General features: G+C 46.5%; 1 protein-coding gene and 1 non-coding gene across 2 annotated transcripts in view; both read left to right on the top strand.

Annotated features, from left to right (window-relative positions):
- Positions 1-23,721, top strand: part of CYFIP2 (cytoplasmic FMR1 interacting protein 2) — a 129,060-nt gene that overhangs the window by 40,855 nt on the left and 64,484 nt on the right. Inside the window, exons 10-20 of the mRNA XM_064596609.1 lie at positions 634-725; positions 2,970-3,087; positions 5,706-5,825; positions 6,395-6,520; positions 9,964-10,130; positions 10,828-10,975; positions 14,076-14,229; positions 15,168-15,324; positions 15,867-15,963; positions 19,987-20,063; positions 21,459-21,567. Coding sequence (XP_064452679.1) covers positions 634-725; positions 2,970-3,087; positions 5,706-5,825; positions 6,395-6,520; positions 9,964-10,130; positions 10,828-10,975; positions 14,076-14,229; positions 15,168-15,324; positions 15,867-15,963; positions 19,987-20,063; positions 21,459-21,567 — 1,365 coding nt within the window. The remainder of the gene's footprint in view (positions 1-633; positions 726-2,969; positions 3,088-5,705; positions 5,826-6,394; positions 6,521-9,963; positions 10,131-10,827; positions 10,976-14,075; positions 14,230-15,167; positions 15,325-15,866; positions 15,964-19,986; positions 20,064-21,458; positions 21,568-23,721) is intronic.
- LOC123836510 (U6 spliceosomal RNA) lies at positions 7,432-7,538 on the top strand. Its single transcript, XR_006788974.1, has one exon. It is a non-coding gene; the product is annotated as a U6 spliceosomal RNA (small nuclear RNA).

Here is a 23,721-nt window from a genome sequence, read left to right as displayed (position 1 = left end):
ATCACTCTTGGCGTTGTACATTCTGTGTGTTCTGACAAATGCAGAATGACATGTACCCACCACTGTCCTAAGAATCTTCTGGTTTTGAAGTGCTTGACATGGTGCCTACTGCCTAGAAGCCAGCAGTCCACCCCAGCCTCCTCTCCATTTGTCCTGGTCTTCACTTGGGACTTGTCTGCCCTTTAGTGTTTGGTTTTAGGGTTTCAATTGCTTCACATTGTAGAGTTGCCCAGGAAGGCCACACCCAGACAGCGGCATCCACGTATCCACTCCTAGTCCAGAGTTCACAGCTGCAAGGATCCACAAATCCCAGGGAAATTAGAGCAGAAAGAACCTGCCCTGGGAGGCAGGCCGTCTGGCCCTCATCCTTCATCCATTCTGCCTGCAGTGTTACCCTGGACAAATCACTTTGCCCCTTTGGGCTCGGTTGCTGGAACATGGGTTGGCTGGCGGCAGGGGAGGACCTATATACTGTCTGGGACTCTCTTTGGTTCCAAGGTGACCCAGTGGCATGATCAGCAGCAGAACCTAGGGGTTGGCCCAGAGGTACACAAAGGCCTGCTTTCCCCAGTGGAAGGCAGCCTTCCAGCTCCTCCCTCAGCATCTCACACCTTGTGTTTGCTTCCTTTGCAGCAGCTGCAAGTGGTGCCCCTTTTCGGCGACATGCAGATAGAGCTGGCCAGATACATTAAGACCAGTGCTCACTATGAAGAGAACAAGTCCAAGTGAGTGCCTGCCATAATGTCTCTCGGCTCCCGCGAGGACGCCCAGCCCGGGCAGGGGGCTGAGGGGCCACTTCAGCCCCTCCTCCCTCCCCAGAGCCCTGGGCAGGTGGATTCCATCGCAACACTGGCACCCAGCCAGCCGGAAGGGAACAGCGGAGGGTGCTCTGAGCCCTTTTGTATCTGCCCTTTGCCGCCAGGGTTCAAAAGTGCTCAGAGCACAGCCACGCCCCTTCTCAGTCCTGGCGCTGACCTGTGCTGCCCACAGTGGGACAGCAGGAGCCCTCCTTCCCTCGAGAAGGGGGAGGACTGGCTGGCCCTCAGTGGTCGGGTGGAGCAAGAAGGCATTCTTCAGCACCTCGATTCTCTCCTCAGATTTGTGTCCATGCAGTAAGTATGTCATTGAGTATATGGTTTGGACGGTTCCACCTGTGAAGTGAGTCGATAGCCTCGCCTTAGATTGCTTTATAAGCCACCGTTCCAGGTAATCTGTGCTAGGACCTGGGGCATCAGTGACTCCGTGGCAGGTGGGTGACACCCAGCTCCAGCCTGGGCCAGCCATTCTGTTGATCTCTGGGGTTGTTAGTAAGGTTCCTTCTGTCTGCATCTTTCCCAAAGCTGAGTGAATATGATCTTTCCCTACAGAGAGGGGCTGACTGTCCTTTAGTCAGAAGTGAGGGTTAGCACCTAAAAAATAGGTAAACGGAGTGTCCTTGAACCCCACCAGCCTTGAGCCCCTGCGAGGGAGTCTCACCGAGGAAGCTGGTTTAGTCTCTTCATAACCTGCTGGCTGCTAGTGTATGAGGAGGTTTTCTAGGAAGAGCATGGAGCCGAGAAGGCTGAACTCGTTTCCTGCATGCATTCTTGACCACCTGAAGTTGGGTGGGAGTGGTGATGTGGCCACAGCAGGGTGTCAGAGGTTTGAGTGTAGTGTCCCCATCCATGTACAAGTAAGCCAAAATAAAAGTCATGCCAAAGTATAAGCATGAGTAAGTCTATCACCAGTCCAAGTATTCTTAAGAGAACCACTTCAGGGGCGCCTGGGTGGCTCAGTTGGTTAAGCGACTGCCTTCAGCTCAGGTCATGATCCTGGAGTCCCGGGATCGAGTCCCACATCGGGCTCCCCGCTCAGCGGTGGGTCTGCTTCTCCCTCTGATCCCCTTCCCTCTCGTGCTCTCTGTCTCTCATTCTCTCTCTCTCAAATAAATAAATAAAATCTTTAAAAAAAAAAAAAAAAAAGAGAACCACTTCAGGGAGATCCTTTTGAGACATTAATTTTTTTTTTAAAGATTTTACTTATTTATTTGACAGAGAGAGACACAGCAAGAGAGGGAACACAAGCAGGGGGGAATGGGAGAGGGAGAAGCAGGCTTCCCGCTGAGCAGGGAGCCTGCTGCGGGGCTCGATCCCAGGACCCTGTGATCATGACCTGAGCCGAAGGCAGACGCTTAACGACTGAGCCACCCAGGCGCCCCGAGATACTAAATTTTTCCCAAAATGTTTATCCGCCTTGTTTGGTGCCCATGCTTAGTCTGTCTCCTGAGTCACCCAGCACCAGATGACAGAATGGGGGTAAAGGGAGCTATCTTTTTTCTCTTGGGAAAGGAGAGTGAAGACTTTCATTCATTGATTTCCTCTCCATTTTAAGATGGTTTTCCCAATGATATCTTTACAAAGAGTTGAGGAGAAAGGGGAAGGGCAAGGGGAACAACAAGGGGGTGGGGAGAGAGGGAGGGTGGGAGGGACAGCATTTCAACAATACCTCTCAGAACACACGTTATCCATCCACCATGGAGTCCTTAATGTTGCCTGATCACTGTTGAAAAAGAGGCAGGATCCCTGTGAGTTTCCCCAGTCCCACCCTAACGGCCCCACCAAAGCCAGCTTCACCCTCAGGATGTCAGTGCTGACAGTCAGTAGGCAGATTTGGGGAGGTCGCCCACCTTGCCTTTTCTTTGCTCGGTTTCCAGCTCTGTAGCCCTAGAGAAGCTCCTCACTCATATAACTGGTAAGTACCGCGGGCACAGGTTACCTGGAAAAGCCTGTGATTGAGTCTTAGAGGAGGAGGATTATTCCACTCAGCCTGTGGCAGGCTTTCTTGCTGGTGACTGGGTCACTTGTTGGGTCCACCTAGGGGAGCCGGCCATCTTTGGCTGAGCACCAGGAGCAGCTAGTGAGTGGAAGGAGCCTATCCCACTGAGGCACGTCAGGCCAGGACCTGCTCCAACCCTGTGATTTTCTGCCCAGGTGGACATGTACCCAGAGCAGCATCAGCCCCCAGTACAACATCTGCGAGCAGATGGTTCAGATCCGGGACGACCACATCCGCTTCATCTCCGAACTCGCTCGCTACAGCAACAGTGAGGTAAGCTCACTCTGGCTGCTGGGATGGAGGCCTGTGGGGGCTCAGGGTACAAAGGGGCAATGACCAGCCAGGAAGGAAATGATCCCAGGGATGATGGAGAGCAGCAGGGAGGCAATACACATCGGAGGCAAGAGGGCCGGGGGGCCGAGAGCATGGATTTTAGAGCCAGACAGAACTGGATTTAATTCTGGTTCAGCTACTGACCTTCACAAGTTACTCACAATGTCTGTGCCTCAGTTTCCTCATCTGTAAAATGAGGGTAATAGTATCTGGAAAGGTTCATTGAGAGGATTAAACAGTAGGATGCATGGAAAATGCATCCTGCCCAGCAGATTACAGTGACCCAGTATTGGTTCATCTGCATACGATCCCAGCCATTTCCACCCTGGACGGCAAAAGAAACAGTTCTGAACACTTATGCTCAAAGCACTATCTGAGTATTTTAAAACTACACAATAATAAATTATCATTGTGACACATCAGAAAATGCAGTTAGGGACAGAGAAGGCCATAAAATCTCTTATAATCCCACCAATTACATTTTTACTGACGTTACATTTTTCTTCTTTTTTTTAAATATGGAAATATAGTCAATGCACAAACCTCAGAAAAAATACAAATATGCAAAGGAGGGACATTAATCATGTAAAATTCTACCAACCAGAACCAATTGTGATTAATATTTGGGTTTATATATCCTCCTGGACTCTTCCCATATATACTCTTCTAGTAAATGTATATGTTGGTTTGATAAACACAGGTCCCCCCCACTTGATTTGAACCTGGATGACTCTGCACTATCCCACGTTTGCTCACTGGTTCCACCATGTGGCTGGCAGCCATAGTGCACATGCTTTCCAAACCCAAACTCTGAAAATGTCTTTGATCAAAGGGCAGCATATTTGAAATGAGGACAGTCAGACAAGTACACACGGTGTGATCATTAGACAGGTGGCCCATGTTCTTATGAGGGCTCCTGGAAGACATGGACCAAGGTCAAGCCCCAACCTTTAGCCTTCTTAACCATATGTGGCAATCATCTGAACTAAAGCTATGGGAGTAATTTCAGAGCCGGGGTCTCCTTCATTCTTGTCAAGTTTTGGTGGGATCTAAGAGTGAATCTGGCCTCAAGTTGTTTTTTAAGTTGTACATTTTACACATGTGTATCCACAAACAATTCTCATTACTTGCAGTAATTATATTCTGTAAAGTGGGCATGAACACTGGATCAGCAAATACTGAACCACTGCTCCTCGAAGAAGTACAGAGTTAAGTTCCTGTGAACTTCTGGTCACAACATTTTCATAGGCTGATCAATGTATAACCTTGTTTTCTGTGTGTTTCTATTTAAAGACACCATATGTAATAGATATTGTTTATTCGTAGACATTAACTCACATGCAACAGCACTATAACTTGATGTCCAGACAAAGCTTATATAAAACACGTGCTTTTCCTCTAAGGCACATCATAGCCTTCTTGCAGTTAGGATCACTACACAGAACTCTAGCACTACACTTGGGGCCATTTTAAATAGTGAAATCACCAGTAAAAAGTACAAGAATATGGAAAATGTGGCATTAAATAAACCATGAAAGGACACGTATACAGCATGATTGCTGAAACAAGAAGGCAGAGATTCCCCATGTTCACCCTCAGCTGGGACATGACAGATTTTTCACCATTCTGCACATACCTGCAAATGACCAGTAAAGGGACTGCAAGCATTGACTTGGAGATTGCAAATAAATTTCAGGGAGTAGACAAATTCACAAATACAGAACCCACAAATAATGAGGACTGACTCTATATGTAGATACATGTATGTACCTACATACATGTATGCACATATACGTATATGTGTGTGCACACGTGTATATGTGCACATGCACATACATGTACGTATACATGCATGCGTATATACACATGCATGGACGTACATGTGTGCACATATGTGTATATGTGCGCACTGCATACACGTATATGCGCATATGCACATACATGTACGTATACATGCACACGTATATACATATGCACAGACGTACACGTATGCACATATATCTATATGCACATGCATACATCCATACTGCCTTATCGAATAATATACATTGAAAGAGATGTTTGTCCAGCACTTTTCAGTTGTTGTGTCATATCTAATTAATGAGCTGTGAAATTAATTTAGTGACTTATGATTCGCATTGTGTATGACAGAACAGACAATCCGAGGAATTCTCATGTGTTAAGAGTAAAGTTGCTTCATGAAAAGTGTTGGTTCATATATATATATTTAAGATCTCTATGCAGGTATGTGTTCCTGAGTCACTCGGTGGTGTGCGCTTCCTACTGTAATTTGCAGTTTAAAAAATTTGAAAGCCGCTGCCCTGCAGTATAACAGGGTAGCTGTGAGTGGGGCTATGGCATCACACCACCTGAGTTGGAACCCTCAGCCGTTTACAAGCCACGTGGCCTTCAGCAAAGAACTTGTCTGAGCCTCAGTTTATCTATCCAGGGGATATAATAATAGCACCCGCCTTGTATTGTTCTTGGGGGAATCAGTGAAATAATGTCTAAAAGTGCCAGGCGCATACATGGTGAGGGTGACGGCCCATGTTCCCCAGGTGGTGACAGGCTCCGGGCTGGACAGCCAGAAGTCAGACGAGGAATACCGCGAGCTCTTTGACCTGGCCCTGCGGGGCCTGCAGCTTTTATCCAAGTGGAGCGCCCACGTCATGGAGGTGGTAGGTGTCCTGAAGGCAGAGGGCCTGCCCCTCCCCGGACCCCTCCAGCCTGACCTCTGTGCACACGGACTCTTGTCTGCCTCTGCCTCTCCCCAGCACTCTTCTTTTAACAGCCTTACTGAGATATAATTCGCACACTGTACCACTCACTCACTGAAAATGTAGATTCATTGGTCTTTAGTATATTCGCAGAATTGTTAACCACAGTTAACTTTAGAATCTTTTTATTCTAAAAACCACAGTTAAATTTAGAATCTTTTTATCAGTTCCAAAAGAAACCCTGTGCAATCAACCCCCATTCCCGACCCCCACAACCCTAAGTAATCTGTCTTCTGTCTCTAAAGATCTCCCTCTTCTGGATGTTTCCCACAAGTAGAATTATATACTATGTGGTTATTTGTGTCCGGCCTCTTTCACTTCATGCCTTCAAGAACCATGATCCATGTTAGAGCATGAATCAGAACTTCATTCCCTTTTATGACTGAGTCATACTCCCCTACATGGACATACCACGTTTGGTTTTTCCCTTCATCCACTGATGGACATTTGGGTTCTTCCTCTCTCCCCAGTACTCCTGGAAGCTGGTTCACCCCACTGACAAGTTCTGCAACAAGGACTGCCCTGGCACGGCGGAGGAGTATGAGAGAGCCACGCGCTACAATTACACCAGTGAGGAGAAGTTTGCCTTTGTCGAGGTGGGTGCTGACTCCCCGCATTAGCCCCCTACCCCGAGGCTGCTGCTTGGTGTTGATCCTGGTGGTTCCGGGAGTGCTTCTGAGCAAGATGGCAGCCATGGTCCTCCTTGTGCATACACTTCCTGTCTTCCTCCCGCCTGAATTCATCTCTGTCAAAAGTTACCCTTCAAGGGCGCCTGAGTGTTGCAGTCGGTTAAGCGACCCACTCTTGGTTCCAGTTCAGGTCGTAATCTCCAGGTGGTGGATTGAGCCCTGTGTCGGGCTCCATGCTCAGCACAGGGTCTGCTTGAAATTCTCTCCCTCTCCCTCTGCCACTCCTGCTCATGCTCTCTTTCTCTCTAAATAAATAAATCTTAAAAAAAAAAAAAAAGTTACCATTCAAAAATGATTAGAAACTCATTCTGTTCCCGAGAATCCAAGGGAAAGCATTCACTCCACTAGAAAGATGGGCAAAAGGAAACCAACAGCAGAAACAAGGACAAAACCAATGGCTAAAAGAGATAAGAAAAATGCCCAAACTGATGAATAATCAAAGAACCTCAGGTGGAAACCAAGATGAGATGAGTTGTCAGATTTAGTGTCTCATTTTCTTACCTTTTCTGTCTTACTGTCCATCACTTATTTTGTTCTATTTTATGGGATATTTCCTGAAGTTCAACTATTAGTATTTTTTATTGTTCCTATTATATTTTTAATGTCAGAAGCTCCATCTTGTTCTCTGAATGTTCCTTTTAGAAGACCCCGTTCTTGTGCCATGCGTTTGATAGCTTCATGAGGATAGTATTTTTATTATCTTTATTGAGGTATAATTTATGTTCAATAAACTGTATCCACTTTAAGTGTATAATGCCAAGAGTTTTGATCATTGTATACACCCTGTGAAACCAAAAAGATTAGATGCAGAACATTCTGTGCTCACTTTGGCAGCACATGTACTAAAATTGGAACAGTACAGAGAAGATTAGCATGGACTCTCTGTAAGAATGACACACAAATTCACAAAGCATTCCCTTTAAAAAAAAAAAAAAAGATGCAGAACATTTCCATCTCCCCTTAAAGACTTGGTGTTGCTTACCATCTATCCTCCCACCATCCTTGGGCCTGATCACTTTTTTTTTTTTTTGTCACCATAGATTTGTTGGCATTTTTTATCATTTTGTTTGGTTGGTATTTTTTTGTGTTTGGCTTCTTTTACTCACGGTCATAATTTTGAGTTTTACCCCCATTGTTCTGTGTATCAATAGTTTGTTTCATTTATTGTTGAGTATTATTCCATTGTATGGATATATACTGTAATTTGCTTACCCATTCAACTGTTGATAAACATTGGGCCATTTCCAGCTTTGGGCTAGTATGAATAAACTTGCTTTAAAGATTTGAGTATAAGTCTTTGTATAGATATAGGTTTTTATTTCTCTTGGAATGGTCATATTGTAGGTGACTTAACTTTTTGCTTAACTTTTTAAGGAACTGCCAAATGGTTTTCCAAAGTGGAGGTACCATTTTATATTCCCACCAACTGTATATGAGCGTACTATTGCTATAACACCCTCAGTCCTTGATTCTATCAATTTTATTAATTTTAGTCATTCTAATGGCTGTTTAGTGAAATCTCATTGGAGTTTTAATTTGCATTTCCCTGAAGACTGATGATATTGAGCATCTTTTCATGTGCTTATTGGCCACTCATATATCTTCCTTTGTGAAATCCTGTCTTCTGAAATCTTTTGCCCATTTTTTTAAATTGGGTTTCTGTCTTCTTCATATTGAATTGTGAGAATTCTTTATATGTTGTAGATACAAGTCCCTAGTCATATATATATGTTGTAAATATTTTTTCTAATTGGTGACTTTGCCTTTTCATTTTCTTAGGGGTACCTTTGGAAGAACAACTATTTTTAATTTTGATAAAGTCCAACTTATCAATTATTTTACGGTTTGTGATTTTTGTGTTCTAGCTAAGAAATCTCTGCCTAGCCCAGAACTGCAAAGATTTTCCCTTAGGTGTAACATCCGCACACTCTGCTGTGTTTGGAATCATTCTGAAACATCTCCATCATCTCTTCCTTTGTCTCATTATTTCCTAGTTATGTCTCTAGCCAGGAGCCCAGATGCTTTTGTGATGTAATGTTCCCTTAAGGCTTCTGTCCCATTGTTTCTCTACACTAAAGCTTTTCTCTGGCGAAACCACTATACTTGTTGGTTCTAATGAAAATCCTCACTGCCTGAACTTTGTTCTCACCATTTCCTCTAACCTCAGATGTTCTATTTATTCCTTTAAGGTTTAGAGGAAGAAAAAAATCTTAGCATGTAAACTCATTCATTGCTTTATTTGTTCCTTTTCAACAAAAATGTTCTGACGGCTCACTACAGGCCCGGGCAGTGGGCATAGGGCGTGCACAGCATTGCTGGGCCTTGCCCGTGCAGCACTTACAGCCTGGTGCAGAGCGTGGAAGCCCAGCACATCATGATGACATGTGGTCATGTCATCAGACCTGACACATCATGTCGGGAGGCTGATACGGCTTGCGCTGTCCCCTCCGAATTCTGAATCACTCTAGATATTAGCACTTGTGGCTGACAGGGGCCAAAGGATCAGGCATGTTGCTGGTGAAGCTAGACTAGGGATGGGACTTCCACCCAAGGCCACCCAAGACTTCTTATTCCTCCTTCGCCCCAGTAAACTCACCTACTGGGAAATCGACAAAGCAACTGCAGAAACACATGCCTCTCTTCCTTGGGATGGGGAGGGAAAGGTGATTGCACGGAGAAGAGAGGAACCCAGAAGAGAAGGCGCACACTCCAAGGCAGGCCAGGATATACTCATCACAAATACCTGTCTCCCCGTCTCTGCAGCCAGATGAGTAGGGGAAGAGGGGGGAGGGAGGAGGCAAACAGAAGGACAGAGGTTCCCTTACCTGAGACTTCCACAGAGATTTTATGTCATAGGAGGAAGCTCTATGGACTCAAACAGCAAATGACCGAATTATTTCAAAAGCAAAGATCATCAAAACTCTATAGAAAGTGTTATGGTTGAACAAAGTTCTATTTGATACGGTCTGTGGGTTCATGGTGTGTAGAGAGACCTCTGGAAGTCAGAGTGGTCCACAAAGTGTGGTCCGTGAACTGGCTGCTCTTTGTTGGCAGTCAGCACTAAGCTAGGGAGCTGGAGCCAGAGTGAAAGTGAGCTGCGCCGAGAAGCACACTGTGCCATTTAGCTAACATCTGTGCCTGTAGCTGGACTTTCCTTGATGAAGGAAGCAGTGCACTCATTTCCATCTGGGCACACATTTCTTACCTTGCTGTGAACTGGCACTTTGAGTAGCGCTGGCCTCTGGCTCTGGACATCTCAGGCAGCACCCTCCCTGCAGTGTGGTGAAGGGTGCTGGACGGATGGGTAAGCTGAGGCACAGTGAGCCTGACCTTGATCTGTTCCTGGCCAGGTGATCGCCATGATCAAAGGCCTCCAGGTCCTCATGGGCAGGATGGAGAGCGTCTTCAACCAGGCCATCAGGAACACCATCTACGCGGCCCTGCAGGACTTCGCCCAGGTGACGCTGCGTGAGCCCCTGAGACAGGCCGTGCGGAAGAAGAAGAACGTCCTTATCAGGTGGGTCTTCAGATGGCCCTTTCCAGGGGTCACGTAAAAAAATCAGAGGTGCTATGTGCAGACCACAGGGGAAGTTCCTGGCTCAGTCAGCTTCCAGCACCGCCTCTGCACACACACTGACCTTTTTAGCATGTTCCCACAAGTTCTAGGACATCTTCTTAGGAGACTGGACATTTGAAATGAATCAAGCCTCAGTCTCTGGGTTTGAAGCCTGTATCCACCACTAGCTATGTGTACCTGGTCAAATAACGTACTTTCTCTGAATCTCAGTTTTCCTCATTTGTAAAATGTGGAATACACTGGTTGTTGGGATGATAAAGTGATATAATCAGTGTGTAGACCTGAGCACACAGCAGCACAGAGTAAGTATGCAACAAATGTAAGCTACTATTAAAACTTCAAACATACAGAGATGTAATTGGACTAATGAAGCTCCCCTGGAATGAGAAAGAAAAATAGCCAGTGGGCATCAGAGTCCCCTGTGGTGCTTATTGAAGAGCAGACTTCTGGACCGTGGCTCAAGCCTGGGAAGCCAACACCTCTTGGGGTGTGGGTGGGGCCAGGAATGAGCACGCTTCCCCAACCCCCAGGAATTCTAAGACAGGGAGTTCTGGGCCATCACAGACTCTAGAAACAGGCTTGCAGGGCCTCCTTCCAATGCTAAAACCAGGTCTGAGTATCCATTCTTCCTTCCCAGTGTCCTGCAGGCAATTCGAAAAACCATCTGTGACTGGGAGGGGGGCCGAGAGCCCCCCAATGACCCGTGCTTGAGAGGGGAGAAGGATCCCAAGGGGGGATTTGACATCAAGGTGCCCCGGCGTGCTGTGGGGCCCTCCAGCACACAGGTAAGTGGCTCCGAGGCCAGCCAGGCCATGGTAGCTCGGGCTGGGGGGCCTCAGGCAGGAGGGGCAGGGTCCAGCAGCTGCACTAGTCTTACTCTGCCATCTTGTTTTAATACAGGAGGGAGGACTACCAGCTTAAGATTCAGGAGACCTGGATTCTAGTCCTAGAAACCCGTGTCACCTTGGGCACGTTACACAGTCTCTTTGTGCCTCAGTTGTCTAATCTGGCAAATGGGGGTCATACCAGGACTGGCTATCTCCTAGCCCCGTGAAGTATAGGTTCCAAAGTATAGGAGGAATTTAAAGTAGAATCTATATGCATCTATCCTGTCCCTCTTCAGTGAACCCTGGCCCCCTCACCCTGCAGTGACGTCCTAGCTTGGGAATTCACGAGTTCTGCCTCTGACATGCTGTGTGATCTTGGGCAAGCACCTTGATCTCTCTGTACTCTGATTATCTTCTCCATTAAGTGAAAATTTTGAAGGAGATCATGTTACTGACAAAACATTATTATTATCCCCTCAAATGCACAAGTACCAAAAGCCCATGACCCCTTAGAGAAAGTCTAGTAATCAGAGATATCCAGTGTTGCTAACCAAAGCTTCAGAACAAGAGGTCACCTGTGATTTATCCAAAGTAGTCAGTAAATTAGCAAAAAAAAAAAGTAAAGAATCTGGGCATCTTGGTTGAATCCTTGCCAGTTATTTAAAGATAAACAATTCCTGGTAGGCTGTTTGAGGTATTGGAAAAAAGCGTAAGGGTCCATTGAACTTTCAGGGGTCTTACAGGAACTCCCCCTTGACATGACCTTTCAGCCTGTCTCAGCTCTGCAGTCGTGAATCTGAACCATCTGAGATGAGCCGTCTGAGGCCCAGCGCCCCCCCAACCCATGTGTGTGTGTCTGTGTCTGGGCAGGGGACGGGGAGGAAGGAAGGGGCAGGATGGCTTCTCAGCACCGTAACTTCCCTTGGCTTCACAGCCTGTGGGCCAGTGTGCACTAATCTTGCTGGTCTTGGAAATCCCAAAGAAGCTTCTACAAACACTTTTGTGTAATGTCCAGGACCACAGGCCTTTCCAGCCTAGAATATCCTGGAGGGGCTAAGCAGGGCTTTCGGGTGTTTCTGTAAGTCCCAAGACTTGAGTGAGGGAGACACAAGACAAGGCAGAAGGGAAACTGGAAAGGAGGATGAGGGGAAGGGCCAAACAGGCAGAGAGGGAGAGAGAGGGAGAGAAGAGGAGTGGAAGGAGGGTTTATATAGGTGGTCTGAGATGGGAGTGTGGCCCCGAGTTAACACCCCCCCCCCCAAACAAATCCTGTGAGGTGGCACGGATGCATTGAGTAGACTCCTAATAGAGCTGGAAGAGCCCTTAGAGACAAGCTAGTCCCAGTGCCCTCCTTGTTTTACAGATAGGGAAACTGAGGTCCAGAGAGGGGGAGTGACTTGTCTAAGTCACAAGGCGAGTCACAGGTGGAGGTGGGACAAGAACCCAGGTCTCCTGACTCCCGCCCCAGGGCTCTGTGAGGGCCTGCCGAGCACAGTAGACAGGGGCATCTAGCACAGCTGGGATGTTGGCTGATCTGATGAGTTAAATGCTCTGTTCAGGAGGAGTAGGTGGGCAAAGAGTTCCCCCTCTTATCGACAGAATGGATTTTCAAATAGAATTTGAAACAAATCAGTCAATTCCACATGGATGGTACTTGATGAATCCTTTCCTGGATGACTCCAAAGGCCGTCATTAGAACAGTGCTTCTTAGGGATGATCAGGCCTGCCCCCCGATGGGGTTGGCGAGGGTGGACTGGCCACCGTGGTAGCTCTTGGACCATCACGGGAAGTGCTGTGGCTGGGGCGCTGGGCCCCTCGTCTGTGTGGCTGCACTGCCTGGCCTAGGGCGAGGCGCATGGTGGGGACGGTCCTCAAGGAGATCCAGAGGCAGCCAGGGCAGATGTGGTGGCAGAGGGAGGTTGGAGCTTCTGAGAGGTGGTCGGCAAGTGGCCCCTAGCAGTCGCGGCGGCTTCCCCACTGTATACAATACCTCTTGCTTTTCTCTCTCTCTCTCTCTCTCTCCTCTCTCTCCCTCTTCCCTGTCTCTCCTGCCCTCCCGTGCCCTCCTCCTTTCTCCTACCTATGTCTTAGGCCTGCCAGTGGTCCCCGCGGGCTTTGTTTCACCCCACTGGTGGTACACAGGGCCGAAGAGGCTGCCGATCCCTGGTATAACACCGCCTGGCTGGGTTGGTTGGGGTACACTTCTCCAGGAGGCAGCAGGAATGGACTAGCCTGGCTCCTCAAGGCCCCTTCCAGCCCTAAGATTCAAAGGCAGATGATGTGGAAAGATCTAGATTAGCACTTGCACCCTTTGCACTTAAGGCCCTCTGTAAGCGGGAGTTGATTGTCTAGTAGACCTCCTGTGTAAGTACCCATCTTCCCCCGCTTTCCGCCCAGGGTTTTGGTAGGCTGTGCGACGCAGCTGGTGCCACCAGAGGGCACCATCCCTCAGTAATGGATTCAAAGTGCTAAGGGTCAGAAGCTTGAGGTCGGTGGGTGGGGGATTTGCTCTGATCAAATCGCATTTCGCAGTTCCTCAAAATGTTAGAGCTGAAGGGGACTGGTTTGAGAAAGCATCTGGTGCAACCCCCTCATGTTAGCAGATGAGAACACTGAGGCCCAGAGTGGGACTTTGTTGCCCAAGGTCACACAGCAAGACAGTAGGAGGGCCTGGCCTTAGACCCAAGTCCGGGGCTCCACCCACGGTGCCACCCAGCCAACCAGTAAAGCAGAGAGTGCCTCCAGAGTGATGTGAACTGAGGTTCTCCTCTGATGCCCATGCCCTTGGCCAAGCAGAGCAGGCAAAAACCTGGGCCTTGAAAGACTTGTTATGAGGCCCTGGGCAGAACTTCCTTCCTGGGCTGACCAGTCTCCCTCGTGAGGGTTTACATGTTCCAAATTCACTTCTCCAACCCTAAACTGGTACTTCCTTAAGACAGTGCTTTTTAAGAGCAGACATCTGCAGAAAAAAAGAAAAATATAAATACAACACAGAGAAACCTTTACCCCAGGGTGGAGGGCCAGCCCCTGACCTTCTCATCTTACTTTCTCTTTCAAGCTGTACATGGTGCGGACCATGCTGGAATCACTCATCGCAGACAAAAGCGGCTCTAAGAAGACACTGAGAAGCAGCCTCGATGGACCCATCGTCCTTGCCATAGAGGACTTCCACAAACAGTCCTTCTTCTTCACTCACCTGCTCAATATCAGTGGTGAGTTGCAGTGTCCGGGTAGTGGGGAGAGGATTAGGGTCCCAGGTCCCAGACTGACTAAAGCCACTGGACCAAAAGTTGCCAAAAAGCATGGTCATTGACCAAAAGAGGCACATTTTGCCACCGAGGTAAAAAATGCACACTTTCTGGTGGGCTTGGAAAGGCCAGGCTCGGTCCAGCTAGTCTCACTCCGCTAACTTTGTCTGGTAGACATTTGTGGTTTATTTGTCATGAAGTCTTTAGTACCCTCTAACTAAAGACTTTTTTAAAACCAGCAACATACCCACAGACACAGCCAGGCATTCGGTCAGCCTTTTGTTTCTAAGCAGCAGCTCTGAGCTGATTAGTCTTGTTGCTCATAGCAAAGGAGGCTTCCAGGCTGTACCCCAACCCTGTGTCCCCCATTCCTGTGCTCCCGTTAGCAGGATGACTGTGCCGGGGGAACAGGGCAGGGGGAAGGAGAGCAGCATCCGGGGACGTGGGAGTGGTAAAGCACCTGTTGGTACTGAGAAGGGTGACCTTAACAAACAATCCAAACTTCATCAGAGCGCAGATCAGGGCCCTTCAAGGCTTCTGAGCAGGGAGAAGCCAGAATTACCGTGTACAAGGAGGCCCGACTGTGGATCTTCAGGATGGCTTTGTAGGGGGATGATGGAGATTGTGGGGGCACCTAAAGCTCTAAAACATCACTGCTGTCCTCCCCCCCGGGCCTGCTACTGTGAGGTTAACAAATGCTGTCTTCTAAATAGATGTTAGACTGGCTGTCAGGTACAAGACAGCAGGATCTACTGATCAAGTCGCATTTATGAGTACCTACTGTATACTAGTATAGTGGTAAGAATAACGAAAGCAGTAAGAACCAAGTTAATAACAATAAGAGCAAAGATCTTTTGGTGCTTCTCGTGTATAACCCACAACTCTTTCCTCTATGCTTTCAGAAGCCCTGCAGCAGTGTTGTGACCTCTCTCAGCTCTGGTTCCGAGAATTCTTCCTGGAGTTAACCATGGGCCGGCGAATCCAGTTCCCAATTGAGATGTCCATGCCCTGGATTCTAACAGACCATATCCTGGAAACCAAAGAACCTTCCATGATGGAGTAAGAGGCAGGATTGGGTCAGCAAGGAGGTCCCCAGGGTGCAGATGGAGGATAGTTTGCTAAGGAGCTCTGTTCTTTCCAGAACTTTCCAGATGAGGCAGCAGGCCCCACTAGAGAGAACACTTGTGCCAGGGATCAAGTCACACCAGATTTGACTCAGCCTTGCAGATGGGCCCGGGATTCTACTAGCCCAGCTGCCCTCCCTGTGCTCTGTCAGTCTCAAGGCAGCCGTGCTTGGAAGATAGTCATCTCTGGGGACCAGGAAGCTAATGTCCTTAACGGCCACCTGATTTCTTTTGGTCCCAGACTCATTTTTTCAGGTCTTGGAGTTATTAGCATCACGGACTTTTGATTTCCACAGGCAGAGCATAAAGTAAGGCATTCCTAAGGCAGGCTGGAAACATCAGAGTGCTGGAAGGCTCTCTTCCCAACCCCGAGCTTGTTCACGTGTTCACCCAAGCCTTCGTGTTTCCCAAGCCGCATCAGTCAGCTTGCCTTCAGAGAGATGAGTAAGCTGCTGGCCTCTACTTTTCTCTCTTCAGGTACGTCCTCTACCCCTTGGACCTGTACAATGACAGCGCCTACTATGCTCTGACCAAGTTTAAAAAGCAGTTCCTGTACGATGAGATTGAAGCCGAGGCAAGTGACACCCTTCTCCTTTTGTTCCTGTAATCTTATTCCGAGAGTCTGGACTTTTTATTTTTTATTTTTTATTTTTTTAAAGGTAATTAGAATATTTATTTTCAAGTAAGGAAAAAGCTAAGCTGGTTACAGTTGAGATTTTAATTGTCACTTTCAGATTTATGAGTGGGGGAATTAAATGCTTAAAACAGTTTGTTGTTTTCATTTGGTAGGACTATGAAAAAAAAAAGTGTGGCTACACCTGGCTTGTTGTTATATTTGAGCACAAACTGTCAAGTCATGCCCCCACTCACAGCAATAAAATGCACAAAAACAAAATGCAAACCAAACAGACTTCCTCAGTTGACACAAACTTCAGTGTCTTTTCTCAGGGGTTTTTCCACTGTTTTTCTGGTTAATGTAACAATCCTACAAGTGTAAATAAAATATCAAAGCATCTTTTTCACCGAGTAAGAAAGCTGCTAGTTATGTGATCTTAGAAAACTTCAAGGAATTTGTAAAACTTGTTCATAATTTAATCAAATGTCTTTTGAGTCTGGACTTTTTAAATCTTTAGCTCTTGGCCCAAAGTGGGCTGTCTTAGTCCATTCAGGCTGCTGTACCAAATAACCACAGACTGAGTGGCTTATAAACAGCAGAAATGTATTTCTCACTGTTGTGGAGGTTGGAAGTCTAGCTCAGGGAGCCAGCACTGTTGGGTGAGGGCACCTTTCTGGGCCACAGACTTCTCATTGTATCCTTGAGTAGTGTAAGGCATGAGGGAGCTCTCTGCGGTCTCTCTCTCTCTTTTTTTTTTTTTTTTTTTCTTTATTTATTTTAGAGAGAGAAAGTGAGCACGCATGCACACAAGTGGAGGGAGGGGCAGAGGGAAAAGGGGAGACTCTCAAGCTGACTCCACACTGAGCACGGAGCACAGCTTGGGGCTCGATCTCACGACGCTCGATCTCTTGGACACTTAACCGACTGAGCCGCCCAGGTGCCCCCTGTCTCTCTCTTACAAAGCGCTAATCCCATGCATGAAGGCTCTACCCTCATGACCTAATCACTTCCCAAAGGCCCCACTGTCTAATACCATTGCTTTTGGGGATTAGGATCTCAACATATGAGTTTTGGAGCAATACAAGACATTCAGACCATAGCAATGCAGGATCCATGACTTGTTCTGGAGAGTGATCTCTTTTGATGCCTTTTTTTTAAGATTGTAGTATAATTGACACCCAGTGTTCCATTAGTCTGTGTACAGCACAGTGATTCTGCAACTCTGTATGTCATGCTCTGCTCACCACAGGTGTAGCTCCCACCTGCCCCCATACAGTGCTCTTATAATATCATTCCCTATATGGAGAGTGATCTTTACAAATCATGATCATCAAAAATGACCCAGACCGAGACGATGGTCTTTCTTTTTCAAATGTATTAAGGGATGGCCGATGATAGAACTGCAGGGGTAAAATTAATTTTCTAATGGGTCTTTTATGGTTGGATTATTTGGCTAATAATAATAACAGCAATATCATGTATCAGTTATTATATATTTACAAGTTGCCAGGCGCCGTGCTAAGCACTGGAGAGAGAACGACTTTTTAAATGACCTTTACAGCAATTTAAAGAGGTATATGCTACTATCTGTTTTACAGATAATAAATCTTAGACTTGAAGTGGTCAGTTATTGTTACTCCAATGTCACACAGCTTCCAGTGTCACTTGCCAGTACCGGTAGGACTAAAGTAACCATCCTTTCAACTATGAAGCTATTTATTAGTCACTCAATGGCTTTATTTCTGTAATGGTCAGGACAAGCTAGGTTATGCTGCAGTAACAAATAATCACAAATTTTTAGTACCTTAAAAATCAAAGGTTTATTTCTCCCTTATGGGTTGTTTGGGGGCTTTGGTCCATGTAGTCTTCAATTTGGGACCCACGTGGAACATTCACTAATTGCCATGGCAGGGGGAGGTGTTACTGGTACTTAAAGCTTCCACCTGGAAATGACACGTGTCATTGGTCAAAGCGAGTCATGTGCCTGCACCTCCTTTTCAGAGAGGAGCAAGGAAGTACAATCCTGTCACCTGCATGAGGCCAATGGGAGTGGTGGCTACCGCAATTTCTCAGTTTTGCCTTCTGGGATCTGGAATGATAGTCCGGGTTCTGTTTAATTGCATGGGGTCTATAAACACAGACTGAGGCCAATTAGGTAAAAATATCATAGAAATATAAAACATTCTTATTTATAAAGGAAAAACATGACTATTTTAGGATTAGCAAGAAAAGCTAGTAGAGATGCTGCTTGCTTTCTCTACCCTCCAATTTCTATGGGATTTGAAGACCTTGATGGACCCCAACACAGATCTCTTCTCCTGAGCACAGACTTGGGAAGAGAGATTCTAGGAGACAAGTGAACTGGTTGCATCTCAGCTTTTGACAACTCCATGTTCTGACAAGATCTTATATACTTGTGTTCTCCAACAGGTTGAAAACAAAACAAATCTAGAGTGTCATGTGGCCAAGTGAGATTTTTAAGATAAATGGAAAGAAAGCACACAGCCAGGCCCTGGGTAACATTTGAGGGCATGGGGACAAAGTATACATTGAGACCCCCAAGTTGTGACCTGCCCCTTTTCTCTTCCCATCGCCCAACTCTGTTCTGCACGATGAAGGGCCTCGTGTGTATGTGTGTGGATACCCAAGCTGCATCTGCCACCGCTGCCCACAAACAGTGGCCCCTTAGCTAAACCTCAACCCTAGGGGTACACACACCTGCTGTGCAGTCCACCCTCAGGGATGATCCCAGGGAAAATACCAGACAGGCCTGGAAGGGGCTTGGGCTTTTGGGGCAAGGATACTCAAGGCTGGTTCTAGAAGGGGAGCTTAGGGTACGACTAGTGGGCACCCCCACCTTGACTCTGCAGGTTCTTCAACTGGAGGAAGGTCCAGTGGGGCCCCTTGAAGCATGAATTCCAGAGCAGAGGCTTGGTCACCTGCAGATGAGGGCAGAACTGCACATAGCTCTGTGTTGTATGTTCAGAATAACATTTGGGGGCGCCTGGGTGGCTCAGTTGGTTAAGCGACTGCCTTCGGCTCAGGTCATGATCCTGGAGTCCCGGGATCGAGTCCCATATTGGGCTCCTTGCTCAGCAGGGGGTCTGCTTCTCCCTCTGACCCTCCCCCCTCTCATGTGCTCTCTCTCTCATTCTCTCTCTCAAATAAATAAATAAAATCTTAAAAAAAAATGTAAAAAAAAAGAATAACATTTGGGGTGTAAAATCAAAGATACGGGAGCTCTTCAGATAAAGAATTAACCTTACGGAGCTGCGAATTTGGTGAGGGAAGCATGGAAGATCAGTCACCTAAATATGCTCTGTTCCCTTTGAAGTCCCATGGCGCCCTGCCACCACTACATCCCCAGCTCATTAAAGCCCCACCCTTGGCTGTTTCTTGCCCTTGGTGGACGGTTTGGTTTTGATCCTGTGTCTGACATGAACTTCTCACCTAAGCCTCATGGTCTGCCACCGATGTGATGAGACACTGAAATGGCAAGATGATCCCATATTCATTAAGAACCAGAGGTTTCTAAGCTAAGTTTGAAAAAAAAAGATTTTTCAGTTTCCAAGCACCATCAACTTCTTCATTTGTCAAGCAAGGGCAAATAAAGTGAAAGGAAAAGATGAGAAAGTCTAACAGGAAAGAGGATGGGTGGAATGATGTGAGCAATTGCAAGATATGAAGAGCTATCACCTTCCCCCTGGGCGGGCCACCTTGGAACAGCAAGGATGGGACATACGGGGAGGGCTGTTCCTCAACAGCTTTTTGAACTTGGCCTTCTCTGTGCCTAACTAAGGGCCTTGAGAGTGAGGGACCAAACTTCTTAACTTACTTAACCACAGGATCTGCTTTTTTTGCTACTCAAGGTATCTTGCCCCAAAGCACACAATACTGCCCAGCTGACTCCTTCCAGCTGTGTGCGCTTTCTTTGCTAAAGCTAGACATGCACCACTGACATTCCTGCTTCCGTGTCCCCAGGTGAACCTGTGCTTTGATCAGTTTGTCTACAAGCTGGCGGACCAGATCTTTGCCTACTACAAAGCCATGGCTGGCAGGTACGAGGGTCCCGGGGCTGTGAGCAACAAACGTTTGTAGCCTGCCACCTGTGAGACATGGTTTCCTGTCGTAAAACCTCTCTTCTTTAGCCCCTAAGGAAATCTGAGCGATTCCATGGGCCTGGACTGGGTGCTAAAATATAGGAGAAAGGAAAATAGGCAGGTTTGGTGCTGTCCCTCATGGAGCTTACAGTCTAGGAGGGATATCAGATGTTAATACAAACCGATCAGAGCACAGCGGCAAGGGAGGTTACGTGCTCCCCGTGAAGGAAACGTTCATGAGGTATGGAAATCTATGAGAGTTAAACCTGCACTAGTCTTTGGAGTGAGGAACTGGAAAGGCTGTCCTGAGAAACTAATATTTGAGTTCTTATCTGAGGTTGATAGGCATTAAATAAAACTAAGTGAAGGATGGGTCAGGAAATTGCAGGCAAAGGAACTGCTTGTGCAAAGTCCCTGGGGCAGAAGCATTGTACTGACAGCATGCCTACTCCATTGGACAGTTGAGACCATTAATGTGAATTAGTGCATGTAAGTGCCTTGTCCACAGACCACAAGAGGAGACAAGTTGCACAATAAAGCTGGAGAGGTAGGCAGGGCTCAGGTGATGGGGCTTGTAGGATTTCCCTGGGAGGAATCGAATACCATGGGATGATTTCAAAAGTATGACAGGGACTGGATTCAATTTTTATTTTTAAAAATTTGCCCTTACTGAAAACAAAAATGTGGAGAATGGATTGGTGGGGAGCAAGAACAGGTATATAAAGGCCAGACAGGAGACCGGTGAAGAAGTTGGGGTAAAACACTTGTCAAGTGTTGGAGGCTCGTTGGCAGTGCCAGTATGTGTTGATTGAGTGAATTCCTGGGTTTCAAGAACCCATAACAGTACTGGTCAAGACAAACCTCAAAATAGGTATCTGTCTTCTTATTGGAAATCCAAATGTACAAACCAATAATGTCAAGAATAGTTACTTAACTGTCATAAATTACTTTTCTTTCCATGCAAAGAATTTCCTTCATTTTGCTTTGACAGCTAGAATTGCTCTGACAGATTTCAAGTAGGAGGTGACATCAGAACACACCAGTCTCTGTTAACACAGAATGCACATTAAATGAAGTGAATGGCTCTTGATGATTTAGAAAGTACAAAGCATGTACTTTCAGGGAAAACGCAGATTACACAGCCTTCCACAAAGTAGTCACTTAGCAAGGATCTGGGTTGAATAGGATGCCGTTAGTGAGCTGGGCTTCCAGTGTCTCTAAGATGATTCTCATTTCAAATATGCTATATATACAAACTCAGTAGATCCTCTGGTCTGAAATAGATGGAGCTGGGTATTTGAAAACCATCCCCAGTTATGTTTACTGGCCTTATGTAACTTTTATTCCTTGCAGTGTCCTGTTGGATAAACGTTTTAGGGCCGAATGTAAGAATTATGGAGTCATCATTCCGTATCCACCGTCCAACCGCTACGAAACACTGCTGAAACAGAGACACGTGCAGGTATGGTGAAGAAAGCCAGAGGGATGGGTGCCTGGGTGGCTCAGTTGGTTAAGCGACTGCCTTCGGCTCAGGTCATGATCCCGGAGTCCTGGGATCGAGTCCCACGTCGGGCTCCCTGCTCAGCAGGGAGTCTGCTTCTCCCTCTGACCCTACCCCCTCTTGGGCTCTCTCTCACTCTCTCTCAATAAATAAATAAATAAATCTTAAAAAAAAAAAAAAGAAAGCCAGAGGGCAGGTGGGACAGGCTAGAGAGTAGCCGTGAAGTTAGCGGGGAGATTGGAGACCGGGACTGCATACTCTCCGCCCTGCGTGCCACCCGTGTGGACTTCTGAGCATGAGTGTAGCCCAGCCTCGGAATCTTATAAGCGATAAAGAGGCATTGGCATCCTGTGGTTCAATTTCTAGGCTTCTCAGTCCACCTGCAGCTCACCTCTGGGGAGTCGTGGCCACCAAAGCCTTTGTCCTCTTGTCATAAGCCGCGGCTCACTTCCTTCCATGGGGACTGCTGCTCAGGAATGGGTAACTGCTCCTGAGCAGGGCCCTCACGCTGGTCTAAGTGAAGGCGGGCTGCTTCGTGCTTTGAAATGAAGCATGTCCACTAAACCCACGCTAGAAATTAGTGTGTTTTTGTGGAGTTGCTTTTTGTTCACATTTGACCCCAGATGTAGAGGCAATAAATGCTGCCAGGAGCTCAGACACAGATCGCTGCTTAAAACTGTTAACGTGAGCCAGGCAGGCAAAATACGAGATGCTCCGGCCACCTGACTCCTACACCACGCTGTCAGCCGCGTGAAGCTGGTATGGCCTTTATGCCGTGACCTCTGCGCTTGGTGCGTGGGCCACAGTGTGTGTGGGGAAGACCCAGGTGAAGGGCCACGGCTGAGAAGTGCCCCAGGTGAAGAGGAAGGGGTTACCCTGGAAACCCTGGGCATTTTCATTGCCGTGAGAAATCAAAGGGAAATGGAGAATAGTGAGAGAGAAAAGAACATCGTCACCTCTCAACAGCAGGAGCTCAGTACTTTTCCTCCAGCCTCTCAGGAAATTACAGCCATCAGTTACTGATGCAGCCAGAATTAGCCACAGGACATTAAATACTGAGGGCTCTATGTGTACACAAGGTAGCTGCCAGGGGTCCTAGTCAGTTGGTAGAAAATCTCCCAAAAGGGAAATAGAAAAAGAAGTAAAATAGTTAAGAATAATCCTTGGACACCTAGCAAAGCACAATGCACACAGCAGGTACTCAGTAAATGTTTATTGCTATTTGCATCGCATCTGTGATATTGCCCACATGTGTGTGCCCTGGTGGAAATTAGCGTAAGTTCTGTTTTCCATCCAGCCCTTCATTCTCGTGCTTCTATACTCATCCCCATAAAGGCACGCAGTGGGCCCTTGCTGAGGGAGCTGCTACTCTCTTGTGATTGGTGGTGCATGGGACCGATGTGGGAAGGACCTCATAGCTAAATTTAGGATGTCAACATTGCATGGGGTGCCGGAGCCTGTCCCGAGCCTTTTCCTACAGTCTGGATGAATCCTGTTTTTCCTCAACTTCTTATATTTCAAACTTAAGTTGAAAGAATAACACAATGGGAACATATATATACTCTACAGGCAGATTTGTGATCATTAATATTTTACCACATTTGCTTTACTTTCTCTTATATGCATATTTTTTCTTTCTTGCAAATACAGTAAAAAAAAAAAATAGTTAAGAATAATCCTTGGGCACCTAGCAAAGTGCAGTATATGAATATGTGTGTGTGTATATATATAAAGTTTAGGTAAATAGTATATAAATATATAAGTAGTATGTAGTATATATATTATAAATATAGCAGATATAGTAAGTAGTATATAAATAGTAAATAAATACATAAATAGTAAATATATGTAGTATATAAAGATATAGTATGTGTAAATAATTTATAAGAATACATATATATGTAACATTAAATTACATATGTTTTAAATATATGTACTCTTTTTCTTAGCTGTTTGAGAGTAAGTCGCAGACGTCATGACACTTTACCCGTGAATACCTCAGCATGTATCTCCTAAGAATGAGGACATTCTCTCATAATCAAGATAGAATGATCATACTCAGGAAATTTAACAATACCACTGTTTTCTGCATAGAGTCCTCTTTTGTCCCAGTAA

This window comes from Mirounga angustirostris, unplaced genomic scaffold (assembly GCF_029215605.1).
Source record: "Mirounga angustirostris isolate CCGP_5_RB_7025 unplaced genomic scaffold, mMirAng1.0.hap1 SCAF_7, whole genome shotgun sequence".
Classification (NCBI taxonomy): Eukaryota; Metazoa; Chordata; class Mammalia; order Carnivora; family Phocidae; genus Mirounga; species Mirounga angustirostris.
This window is presented reverse-complemented; position numbering and strand designations above follow the sequence as displayed.